Genomic DNA, 13362 nt, shown 5'->3' with positions numbered 1-13362 from the left:
GACTATAAATAGCTTCCCATTAGGTTTTGCCACAAAATATGTATACCAAAAATTTTGGTTGGTAGGGTTTTTTAGATTTGAGAATTGTGATTAAGGGCCTCAGGATGTATACTCATCCATGGCCATTCATCACTGTCCAGACTTGAAAGAAGTAAGTTTTCTTTAAAAGTCTCCACACTGGTAACTTTGATTAATTCAGACTGGTCTTCTCCACAATTAGTCCAAATAATTGAGAACTTCCTTACAAAACTGTCTTCAGATTATGAGACCTTTATGATCACAAGGTTGTCCCTATCATTTTAAATTTTTTTCAAATTTCAACTCCATTCCCAAAGCATTTTCACCTTGCTTATCTTTTTTTTTAAAGTCTTTTTTTAGCTGCTTATTTTAACAAAATGTAAATGAAGTCATTTTGCTTTTCTCTACCTGAAGAAAGGCTTTGGTGGAGTAAGAAGGAAGGCTTTGGTGGAGTATTAGATTGATTATGTTTCAGCAGGGTAGATTTACATTTTAAAAATCCGGGTTATGCTGACTTTCTCCCCCAAAACAAGAGTTAAGCCTTTAAAATGTGAGTTCATCTAATGTCTAACGTAAGTTTACCAAGCAAATCACAGAAAACCCCTTATGTACAGTTAAACATATACTGAAATCACTCTTTAGGTCAAGTTTTAACTTGACCAACAAACCCTGCTTTAAATACAGCCAAGCCAAACATTAAGCCAGCAGTGCAGGGTTTGTATATACATCATGGGATGCTGGCCGTATGGGTCACAGCATTCTGACAGGCAATTCCTAGGCAGTTATTTTGACATTAGAAAGTCACAATCCATCAACTTAACAGCAGGGCAATGATTTTGGGACCAGGGAGACGGCTATTCAAAATGACACTGTGGGAAGTAAACAGTAGTTCCAAGAGCCCCTATTGGAGTATGAAGACATACACTAAGCAGAATTTCTTTCCACCTCTAGAACCAGCTATTATGTAATGTGGTTTTGTGTAAGCACGTTATTTCTGGTGTTTGAATAGAAAAGCCCTGCCTGCAGAGCTAGAAAGCATGCAGGTATCTGCATTCTTTGACTGGATGTGTGGAGATGAGAAGCGATGGAACTGCCCTTATGAGACTCAAGAATGACAAAGAGTTGCCTTCCCCACTCCCACCCTCCACCCCTAGTTCGTCACAAACCATTTCCAATGACCTGTGAGATCCGATGCCAGTATTTCAGATGTTACCGGATTCTTTCGTCATTGCAAATTAATCAGTTCTCCAGCGTCCTGTGAAACAGGGCTCTTTGAGTATGTGGAGGAGACTTGGACTTTATTCTTGAAGGGGCTGTGGGGCCAATAACCCTGCCGTGAGCCCTGCACATACCCGGCCTCGGTCTCCTGGACAAATGAATGCAGATGGAGGCTACTGAGTGCTGCTGAGATCCTCTCCGCAGCTGGGAAGGAAGGTAGTAACTGGCAGAAGTTTTCTGGCTGTTGGATTGGTGGTAGGTGGGGTGGGTATATGTAGGAAGGATGAACTAGAGTGCAGTGGTTCACAGTAACTCTGAGAACACACATGTAAGCCCTCCAGGATGGCCATGCTGTGGATAAGGAGCAGCAAGCACATCCTTCCTTCTACCCTGAAAAGAAGAAATAAAAAAAGGAAGAATGGATAAAAAATGATGTACTGATGGCTGAGATGGCAAACCGGAGCACTGGATGGATATATTTAGATACTATGGCCAAGAAGAGAGACAAAATCTGGGTGGCATGGTTTTCTCAATGAGCTGTCTTGTTTCCACGGAAACTGAGGTGGTCTTTGTGGCGGCCCACACCCTTTGGGGTCATGACCTGCCCTGCTGGGAACTAGCGCTCTAGCCACTGCCCTCCCCTATATTCCTGGCTGCCAGTCTGAAATACAACGTGGAAAGCAAATTAGTGTCAGGTTATGCTTCATTATTTTAAAGAAAAAAAATTCATTATGTGGGCGAAATATCAGCAGGTAAAGAACAATAAGCTCCTAAAGTGAAGATGAAGAGGCTTATTACTATAAACATTTTATTTTAATAAGCTTTTCTAGCTTAAATTGAGTTTCTCCTTCTTTTCTAAAACCTAACCGCATATGAATGACTACATCTGTAAGCTGAAAGTATCGAAAATTCGCACATTTCAGAAAAGTAATTCTTAAGCAACCAAAGGTAGAAGCAAAGCCAACGATGTTTCCATACCTGGAGCTGATATTCTTCCGTGCAGCACAGATTCACTGGGCAGCAGTTCTTTTGAATTGGAGGTGAATGGTGATTGTCTAAATGTGTCTTCTGAAAAGAAAGGGCTGGGGTGGGGGAGGGGGAGTGAGGTTTAGTAAATTAAAGTTATTTAAGACACCCAGAACATCTGGCCCCAAATACATACACACGCAATATTGGATAAGGTGTTGTTTTCAATGGTGTTTAAGAATATAATTAAGTGAATATAAGAAGATTGTGCTTAAAATGGAGAGGAAGAAAAGTCATCACGTCAGACAAGTGCCAGCTGTACCTTCTGCCGATGGGTTTTATATTTGGGGGAATATACGAAACATCATCTTTGAAACACTGTTAAATCCATAGAAAAAGACAGCTGAGCAGTACGTTTTCCTCTTGCTCTGCTCTTTCTGAGTGTGCGCTGTGCCCTGCCTAGGTCAGAATCAGAAAGGGCCTGTCCTTGATTTTCCCAGGGTAGGGATGGAATTGCCCTGGCTCACACATGTTCTGTCACCTGATCCCTTAGGGACCCACTGCATACATCAAGACAGATGGCTGGGGCCAGGGACAAATACACTGAAGGAAACATGTCACTCGTCCCCACAGAAACGAAAATTGCAACTTGAAATTGTGTTGGTTCTGAAGGAGTTAAAGTCAGAAAATGGAGCGGCCAGAAGGGACCCTAGGGAGTTCCCTCATTTAACATGGAGGAGAGTCTTGACCTAAGTGACCCTAAGCTCCCCTAGTGACTCAGCTAGAACTAGAAGCAGTGCCACCAGACATCCTGCCAGGTTCCCCCTAAAACCATGACCACAGTGAACATAAAGGATTAAATGTTTTTAAGGGCCAGGCGCAGTGGCCTATGCCTGTAATCTCAGCACGCTGGGGGGCCGAGGTGGGCAGACCATGAGGTCAAGAAATCAAGACCATACTAGCCAACATGGTGAAACCCCGTCTCTACTAAAAATACAAAAATTAGCTGGGTGTGGTGGCGCGCGCCTATAGTCCCAGCTACTCGGGAGGCTGAGGCAGGAGAATCACTTGAACCTGGGAGGCAGAGGTTGCAGTGAGCCGAGATTGCACCACTGCACTCCAGCCTGGTGACAGAGTGAGACTCCGTCTTAAAATAAATAAATGTTTTTAATTCCATGCCTCTAAAATAAAATGTGAATAAGTACTGCGATCACATATGAGAATACTGGAGTATCCATCAGAGTCCAACATAGAAAATGGAAAGCCCTATCTATTTAAAACACAGGAAATTCAACCATAGGAACTGGGTACCCAGATGGTGGAAGGTCCATGGGGCAGTAACACAGCCCAGAGACGGGAAGGGCAGGAAGCCATTGTCACCCTGAGGCTGGAGGGACAAAAGGAGGAGATAAATGGAGCCCAGGTCATGGGAGCCGGAGCACTAGAGGAGATGCAGCTGCCATGGGAGACAGAGAGGGAATGGGGGAACACCCAGGTTCTTCCTTAAGCCCCATCCCTCCCTCCCACCAGTGCCTCTGATTGGCAGAACCTTCCCAGAAGGTGAGGAAACGCAGCCAGGAGGGATCACTACGCGCCCCGCCCGCCGACCACTGCTCCCCTGGGCAAAACAGCAGATCTGGAGCAGAACAACAGACTAAGCCTAGGACTCCAGGACTGGTGCTACTTTGCTAAACATGCCACAAAGCTATGGTTGCTATTATTAAATTGTAAAAAAGGAATGTTAAGATGAAAATGAAAGCCACTTTTTAAAAATAAAACATACATTGGTAGATAATACAGTCTTACATGACTATGTTAGGCTAGATTTAACTCAACTTTGTATGCCATGGCTTTTCTTTGTATCTTAAACACGAACCAATTTAAATAGGCTTAAAAAGTGAACACTGGCTATAGGCTCGTAGGAGGCAGGAAGTGGGGAGAAGGGAAGGGGCAGATATGTCGCTTCCTACCAAGCATCTCATAACCTGCAAGTGACTGACTTCTTTAAAGGACAAGGCAGTGCAGCATGGTGGCTAAGTGCACGCACTCCAGAGTAAGCAGTTATGGGTTCAAATTGCAGCCCTCCAACTTAGCAGCTGTGCAACTTTGCACATATCATTTGCCTTCTCCAAGCTTTCATTTTTTGTCTATAAAATGGGATAACAGTATCCACTCCTCACAGAGGAGCTATGAGGATTTACTCAGATAGTCTCTGGAATGTCCTTTGCCATAGTGCCTGTCACAAGTAAGTGCTCAATAAATGAACTGTTTTTTACTTGTATCTGTCTAGTGCAAAGGAGAGCATAAATTAGTCAACTTATCTGCACAAATTAACGCAATGTGTAGAGTATCCTTGATATAAAAGGCGTTACAAAATGAAGAAAAGGACCCTCTGAATTGGAAAGGTGAGTTAGCTGCAGGGATTAGGCTAATTTTCAACCCTTCCATAAATAAAACTATGAAGGATCAAAAAACTCTCAGGGAGGTAGAGATCTTGGTGGACTGCTGGTCAAACCCAGAGTGCAAGATTTTCACAAAGAGCTGTAACTCTGAAGCTTATACATAGGTGACGGCGACACTCTCGCATCTGAGTGGACAATCACATGGGAAACACTGCTGGGGGGGGCCGCTCATGGGCACAGGATAAAAGTCAGGTAAAAGGCCTTGGCGTTTCCATGACTCTGGCTATAGAAATTACCTTGAAATCTGAGGGTTCAGGGGAATTGTTGGAAGTGTTTGGACGGAAATGTAGAAAGTTCGATTTGGGGACAACAGGAGTCCCAAGAGGGGTCCCCTAAAGGGTGTAAAATTTCACTGCCATGGAGAAACTGTGTACTACCTTCATTCTCTCAGTTTTATGGCAATTATTATTATTTTGAGACGGAGTCTTGCTCTGTTGCCAGGCTGGAGTGCAGTGGCACGATGTCGGCTCACTGCAACCTCTGCTTCCTGGGTTCAAGTGATTCCCCTGCCTCAGCCTCCCAAGTAGCTGGGATTACAGGTATGCACCACCAGGCCCAGCTAATTTTTATATTTTTAGTAGAGATGGGGTTTCACCATGTTGGCCAGGTTGGTCTCGATCTCGACTTCATGATACACCTGCCTCGGCTTCCCAAAGTGCTGGGATTACTGGCGTGAGCCACCGCACCTTTTATGGTGATTATTTGGTGGGCGCCCATGATATAATCTTCACTCAGGCACTGGGAACATCATGGTGAGCAACACCAGCTGTGGTTGTGAATCTCAGGGAGTGTACATTTACCTAACAACTACATACATAAATGGGAACTGCAAGGGAGGCTAAGGCCGTGGAGGATGGAACACAGTGTGACCAGGCCAGGGAGCCCAGGAAGGGTCTTCCTGCAAAAGCCACCATAAAACAGCGAGTAGGGTCATTAGCGTTTTAAGGAGCTGGGGAAGGTGGCCCCAGCACTGCGAGAGAACACAGCCAGTCTGCAGAGCTGCAGGAAGGCCCATGGTGGAGGGTAATGAGACTGGATGCTGTGTGCAGGGATCACAGCTTTGTCCCAACAGTAGTGAGCACACTGCAGTGTTTTAAGTAAGGGAGTCAGGGAACCACACTGCAGTTTCAGAAAGCTCCATGTGGCTGTAGCAGACAGTGAGGCCTGGGGGGCTTGCAGAAGACAAGGCACGTGGCCAGTGCAGCAGACCAGATGGGACATGGTGATGCTGGTGGCCAATGTTCCCAGCCAGCAGCGACACTTCCAGGTTGAAGAAGAGTTTAAAAGAGAGGGCTGGTTAGGTACATTTAAGAATGACCTTCACCTAGCTTTCTAGGTGAAGCAGGCAGAGGGTGCCATGCTATGTGCTGGCAGTAGTCTCCTGGGTCTTGCTAAGTAGTGGCAATGGGCTAGTGCTGTGTCTTCACATGCTCTCTTCAAAAGTGCAGATTCCTGCTGATGTGAGGAGTGGAGCCCTATTATCATTGAGCTGCTCCAAAGAAATTGAATCGAAAGAGAGACAAGCACTGAGGGAAACAACATTCAAAATAATTTTCTACCCTGGATGCCAGCTTTATCCTGTATAGAAAAGAAAAGATTTCTTTTGAGGGAGCAGAGAATTAGAAGGGAGTCTTGCCGGATACTAAAAATGCACAAAAGGGCTGCCAATGTTTCTGTGGGGGCAAATAATCAATGGAGAAACTTTCAGAAGGCAAGGCAGCTTAAGGTTGGCGTAAGTCTTACCTACAAAGAGAAGATATTAGGTAAACAGAGAATCGGTCTCAGGCCAAACACACAGCTGCCATGCTCTGCATTCAGATCTGTTCATGTCAGGAGCTGGGGAGTGTAGTGGTTTTGCAGAGAGTTTGGAATCAGAAAAACCGAAGTCTGAATTCCATATTGGTCACTTCATAGTTAAGGGACCTTTGTCCAATCAATAACCCCTCTAGCCCCAGTTTCATCACTGAAAAACAGTTTTAACAATGCCATCTTTTAGTGGGGTGCTGTAAGGGTTCAAATGAGATACTTCATGTTAAAGTTCTCAGTACATAGTACATGCTCAATAAAAAGCAGCAGCACACACTAAGTATCTGATACTGATTTAAAGTGCTTTGTGTGTATTAACTTCACTTGGTCTTCATAAGAACCCCCTGAGAGTACATACCATTATTATAATAGTCCCCCTTATCCACAGTGTGGCTTTGTGTGATTTCAGTTATTCACAGTACAATAAAATGTTTTGAGAGAGATAGCATATTTGCATAACTCTTGTTACAGAATAAGAATATTGTTATACAGAATATTGTTATAGTAGTCCTAGTTTATTAGTTATTGTTGTTAATCTTTTACTATGCCTAATTTATAAATTAAACTTTATCATATGTATGCATAGGAAAAAGCATTGTGTATACAGGGTTTAGTACTATCTGTGGTTTATGGCAACCACTGTGGGTCTTTTTTTCTTTTTTGAGACAGAGTTTCACTCTTGTCGTCCAGGCTGTATGTAGCGCAATGGCGTGATTTAGGCTCACTGGAACATCTGCCTCCTCTGTTCAAGCAATTCTCCAGCCTCAGCTTCCAGAGTAGCTGGGATTACAGGGGTGTGCCACCACGCCTGGCTAATTTTTGTATTTTTAGTAGAGACGGGGTTTTGCCATGTTGGCCAGGCTGGTCTCGAACTCCTGACTTCAGGTGATCTGCCTGCCTTGGCCTCCCAAAGTGCTGGGATTATGGGTGTGAACCACCATGCCTGGCTAACCACTGTGGATCTTGAAACATATTCCCTGTGGGTAAGGAGGGGCTACTGCATTATCCCTATTTTACCGATGTAGAGACTTAGGCACACCGAAGTTATGTAGTGGCCCATGCCCATGAGTTGAGCATGTTGGCTTCCGCATCTGCACTCTTTCCTGTTCAGCTACACTGCCTTTTGTTGGTCTCTTAACACCTAAGGAGTTTATGGACAATAGAGAGCCATGAATCCTTGGAACAGATGCAGAAAAGGAAGAGACAGAGAAAGGGGAGCTGGAGGGGAGTAGACAGCAGCCATTTCAGTATAAAGGTATTGAAGGAAGCTGAACAGCTTTTCTATTGAGAAACAGAGCAAGTAAAAATAATTTTCATTATTTTCCCATAAAAGTTAAGATATGCCCGATTTTCTAAAACTTCTGCCACTCATGGGCCTGGTCAATTTGCAACTCTTAAACATTCGCCACTGCTTCTGAGAGCAAGCCTGTCTGCTATTAACTCTAAATGAAGAAGGAAGGTAACGAGGTCGTTAAAGCTGTTTGTAAGCCTCAATTTCGCCAAAGCTATAAAGCGCATGGTGACACTATTTATGTATTAATCCCTCTGCTGCCCAGATTAACATCAGACTTCAGGAGGAGCAAAAACTAAACTTGGAGCATGCCCTATAGTCCAGAGCTTGCTTCATGGGATTAGAGCTCCAATAACACTCACTGGTTATCCTGAACTCCCAAGGTACTAAGAAAACAGAAGACACTCCATGTGTAACTTTGTGCCATGAAAGTGCATTTTAGAATACCAAGACCATATTCCATAAGTTCCTTTTCTTCACCTACGCCTCACGGTGACCGTAAGGTACAGAAGCACATACGTTCTCAGGTGATGCCCAGCTTTGCGGTGGACAAAGCACTTCCGTAAGGGGTGGTAAGGCTGACACCTCATTCATGCTGTTCAGTGACTGTCACTGTTGGCGGTGGGCAGTGGAGAGGCAAGTTCCAGGAGGTACCGGACACAGGATGAAGTGGGCTGCATCTTCCCAGGGAGGAAAACAATCCATGGAATGCATCAGCCTTTACGACGTGCTGCCAAGCGTGTTTGTACTGTCCTCCAACTGGTGACTTCAGCCAGTTACCAGAAAAGGAGCCAGTTCGTGAACACCATATAGCCCTTGCTTCTGAATCTCCAGCTGCCTAAACTTTAGTCATTTTATTATGAAAAAGCCCCTCCATCCAGAAAGTAAGCCAAGGAAGCGGAAAAAAGGAAAAAAAAAAAGAGATTTATTTCTGGTTAATATTTTTGCTAAAAGGTTGATAGAGGAGGAGGTGGAAACAGCAAATAGGGAGGGGATTGTCACTTATTTTCACTCAACAAAATAATCATCTACCTCAACATATTCCCTTTGGCCTGGGTCAAAGACAGGGTCCTGGAAGACTTACAGAATTCATATAAATATTCAGCAACTATTCAGTAGCAGCATCTGGAAGTTGATGGTATGGACTTAAACAGCCCAATCCCCCTGTTACTTTCCCTGAGTTTTGCTATTTAGAAAATACAATCTTAGAAAACTTTTATCTATTTGAGTTTCTTCTTCTAGATGCAAGTGAAATGGCTGTGGAAAGCATGTTTTGATTTTTCTCCTGTAGAAAATCTCTAAGGACTAAGATATGAAGGGTCAGGGCTGTCACAGTGAGTGGACAATTCCAGGCCAGGCATGGGCTGTGGGGTCAGCAGCACAGGGCTGAGAAAGGAAAAGATTTACAATAAATAATAAAACAGTCCATAAAAGATTATGGCTCTAAATACCGATACATTTTGCTAAGTACCTGTTGTGGCACCAGGATTTCCACCTTTAACACCTGGGGGCCAACAGGGAGTTTTGCTTCATGAAGAAGAGAAGGCCCATCTACTTAAAACCAACCCTCCCCACATGCCACCACTAAAACCAAACGTTACAGGGATTCTCATTTTGACAGCAATAACAAAACCAAAAGAGAAAAGAAAAGGTGAGTACAGACTGTGAGAGAAAGTTCAGAAAATACCTTGGTTTGGTAATGACACAATAGTTTTAAAGGAGGAATAGAGAAGAAACAGGTTTTTTTTTTTTTTCTAAGAGACAGTTACTTTCAAGACTAAACTTGGGAATGACAAATAGAAAAAAAAAGATTAAACAAAGAAAAAAAGACTGCACTGTAATGTGTTTTTACTTAGAAGGGCCTAGATAGATCAGGGTGGCATGAAATTCTATTAAATGTAAGTTTCCGGCAAATCATCCTAAAGTGATAGTCTGACGTCTATCTGTGCAGAGATAAATTACTTCAGTAATTTTTTTTTAAATAGTGAATCTTAAAAAAAAATTCTTCAGTGAATTAATCAAGTAAAAGTATTCGATTATCTATCTATTCAGCCATACATTATGCGACCTAACAGGGTTTACAGATTTCTTTTGAGAGATGGGTGAAACATGTCCAAAAGAATCTGGGGCAATTTTTATTTGCTTTTGTGTTACTTTAAGGAAGTTTTAAATACAAGTTATCTAAGTAGCTATATGTCTGAGAAACTATACTGCAAAAAGAGAGCTGGAAGTCTCCGTGTCGGGTAGAACAGTTCTCTGGGAGCCAACCTGTTCTTTCTCTAACTGCTACCTGCTCCCCGGCAGACCTCAGCCCCTGGGCCCCTCACCTGGTGGCTTTTCTATCCCTCCTGGTAACAGTGTCTTCCTCCTCTCTACTCAGAACGAGTTATTAAGCCACTGCAATACTGGTTTTCCATGTTGATATATCATGCTATTTTTTTAAGAACTGAAATACCATAGATGTGTCCATAATCGCTGAACCAGTATTTTTAAAACTCTGACCTCTGAATCACTTAGACCTTGAGAAACCCTCCAAGAGTTACACACGGCATTAACATTTTGAAGTGAAAGGAAGCAGTAGTTGAGAAATCAGTATTCCATGTCTCCGAAAGCCACAAGAAAAGGCAGGCAACAGACCAAAGTTATCTCAAGAATTAATCTGACTTTAGTTCAAAAATCTTTTGCATATGTGGAATATGCATGTTACGGAATTAAAATGGATACAGGTAACTTGCACATGGAATCTCCAAGTCTACGTTTCATATAATGACACTAAAGGAAATTAGAACAAACCGGAAATGTCTCTTTGAGCAAAAACTAGAGCTTGCTAATAATAACAGATTACAGGCCTTGCCAAAGGAGAAAAAAGGTGTTTTTTTTGTTTGTTTGTTTTGTTTTTAATGATTCTCAAACATATCAACTAAGAAAGGTGGGATTATTCACAGATAAGGAAAAAAGGAAACATTTGAATTAGTTATGACTATCCCCTCAGCATTTCCTCAAGTACTTTAAGGTCAGAAGACACTCCTGGAGAAGCTGGAATAGCTTACATGTAAATAAGCTCGCACTCAAAAAACACTTTATTTTTAGATATTCCACTTTTTAAAAAGATCTAATAACAGTATTTCATTTTCAACTTAATTTTCATGATTAATGCAGTTTTCTTCACTTTTAATGATTTTTTCTCAAATATTACTTCTTTTTATTAATTTATTTGTTAATAACAGAATAATAGATGTTTAATATTTCTTTTTATATATTTATATGTATACATGTTGTGTAACATATTTATAAGTGATTGTATTTGAAATATATTAGGTCTACATATTTTTGTAAAAGATTTTTAAACACTTTAATAAACAAAATACAAACACGCTATACAGGTACATCAGTATCTTGTGAAATATAGAAGGAAACTCTGATACAGTCCTTCTGTTCCGTGGTAGCAATCAGTCTCTGCGGCCTAGGACCATATGTGGTCTTCCTAACTTCCTCATTTTCATTTTGAATAAGAAGTTATATCGCTGTTGCTTCTGAAATGTGCCCAGATATTAACATGTTATCTATAAGAATCAGGGTCAGTTGTCTTACTTTCTTGCAGTTGATTAAAAAGGTAATGTAAAATGAAAGAAAATAGTTTTAATGGTACTCATGAACACTGCTCTTCCCTTTTCAATACCACAGAAATGAGGACCCCGTTCCTAAAGGATTTTATTTATTATAATGAAAAGAACCCTGGGTGGCAGGTTAGGGAATGTGGGGGCGGACAAGAGTGTCCAAGATTAAAAATGACTGTGAGTCTCTGCCCTGAAGACAACCCTGACCATCTGAAAGAGAAAATGCCTTATTTGACCATACAAAGGACATAACAGAGACCTCCTGTGACCCCAGTCGGTTAGGCCTGAAAACTCAGTCATTGATCGTGTTGGGCTCACACATTTTCAAAGAAAGAGGGGCTATTGTGAATAAAACTTGGATTAATCCCTATACGTTGGCAAGCTTCAGCTGGGGCATTTATCTAAAAATTGAGTCTGGCATTGCAGATTCAGTGGGTTTCTAAATAGGGCTGTGGCAGAGGGGACTCAAGGGTACTCCATCACTCTACTAGCATCTAGGCAGCAGATTTTCTTCTTTAATTTTTGGAGATGACAAGGAAGCTAAGATGGGTTTCCTCTCCTCCGATTCACTGATGTGGCTGCACACTTGGCTGGGGCCAATCAAACAGAAGCTTTGCAGCAATTAAAAACTAAAGGTGTTGTTAATTTTGTAAGATGTGAAATAGTATTACGGAAAATCTCCTTACTTTTTAGAGATATATACCAAAGAATCCGGGAATGAATGTTTGGTATCTGGGATGTGATTTAAAATATAGGAACAAAAGAATTAGTAGGCCGGGCGTGGTGGCTCAAGCCTGTAATCCCAGCACTTTGGGAGGCCGAGGCGGGTGGATCACGAGGTCAAGAGATCGAGACCATCCTGGTCAACATGGTGAAACCCCGTCTCTACTAAAAATACAAAAAATTAGCTGGGCATGGTGGTGCATGCCTGTAATCCCAGCTACTTGGAGGCTGAGGCAGGAGAATTGCCTGAACCCAGAAGGCGGAGGTTGCGGTGAGCCGAGATCGCACCATTGCACTCCAGCCTGGGTAACATGAGTGAAACTCCGTCTCAAAAAAAAAAAAAAAAAAAGAACTGGTAAATGAAGTGTGGCAAAGTGTTGATACTTGTTCAATATGGGTGATGGGAATATAGTGATTTATTACTTTATTCTTTCTATTTTGATTAAAAAATTTCATAATAATAAAAAACCAGTAGCAACAACCAAATGAAAAATCCGACTCAGACAAGCCACCAAACAGAGTAAGAAACGACAGTAAAAGAAAATACAATGTCATGCATGGTGGCTATGCCTGTAATCCCAACACTTTGGGAGGCTAAGGTAGGAGGATCACTTGAGCCCAGGAGGTAGAGGCTAAAGACCTGAGATTGTGCCACTGCGTTCCAGCCTGGGCAACAGGGCAAGACCCTGTCTCAAAAACAAACAAACAAATAACAAACACAAAAGAGCAGATACAAATGTCTACCCAGGAACAAAATGCTTAAAAGCATTAGAATTCAATAAATTAAAAGATTTTAAATGGAAGATATAATTTTTCACCCTTCAATTGTTAAAAAAATTTTAATGATAAGCACAGAGTTGGTCAGGCCTTTGAAACATTCTCTCAGTCTCTCATGAAAACTGTTAGCATTGCAGATTCAATCTTTTTAAGTCATTTTGACAATTCATACCAAAAGCCTGAAAAACATGAATGCTGTTTTGAGTCATTTTATCTCAGCATTATTCATATTAATGATTTTTTTGGGGGGAGACCCTTGAAATTCAATAACAAGGGACTGATTAAATAAATTGTAACACAGGCAAATACTGAATACTATGCAAACGTTAAAATAATAATAGAATGTCCATGGAAAAATGGACAATCTTATATATTGCTAGGTGAAAACAGAAGATTATAAAACTGTATATGTATTTGGATTCGATTATACATACATAAATATAGACTTATAAATATAAATGTATACATATATAAATGGAAAACA

General features: G+C 41.7%; 1 protein-coding gene across 7 annotated transcripts in view; it reads right to left on the bottom strand.

The window, feature by feature from the left end:
- The window catches only part of ZNF827 (zinc finger protein 827), a 178567-nt gene that overhangs the window by 63856 nt on the left and 101349 nt on the right, over nt 1–13362 (bottom strand). For all 7 annotated transcript variants that reach the window (XM_032246457.1, XM_032246458.1, XM_032246460.1 and 4 more), the window contains one exon: nt 2215–2318. In XM_032246457.1, the coding sequence (XP_032102348.1) occupies nt 2215–2318 (104 nt within the window). The remainder of the gene's footprint in view (nt 1–2214; nt 2319–13362) is intronic.

The sequence above is a fragment of the Sapajus apella genome, unplaced genomic scaffold (assembly GCF_009761245.1).
Source record: "Sapajus apella isolate SASKATOON/1434 unplaced genomic scaffold, GSC_monkey_1.0 scaffold61, whole genome shotgun sequence".
Lineage (NCBI taxonomy): Eukaryota > Metazoa > Chordata > Mammalia > Primates > Cebidae > Sapajus > Sapajus apella.
Note: the sequence above shows the minus strand (reverse complement) of the source record. Positions and strands in the feature narration are given on the sequence as shown.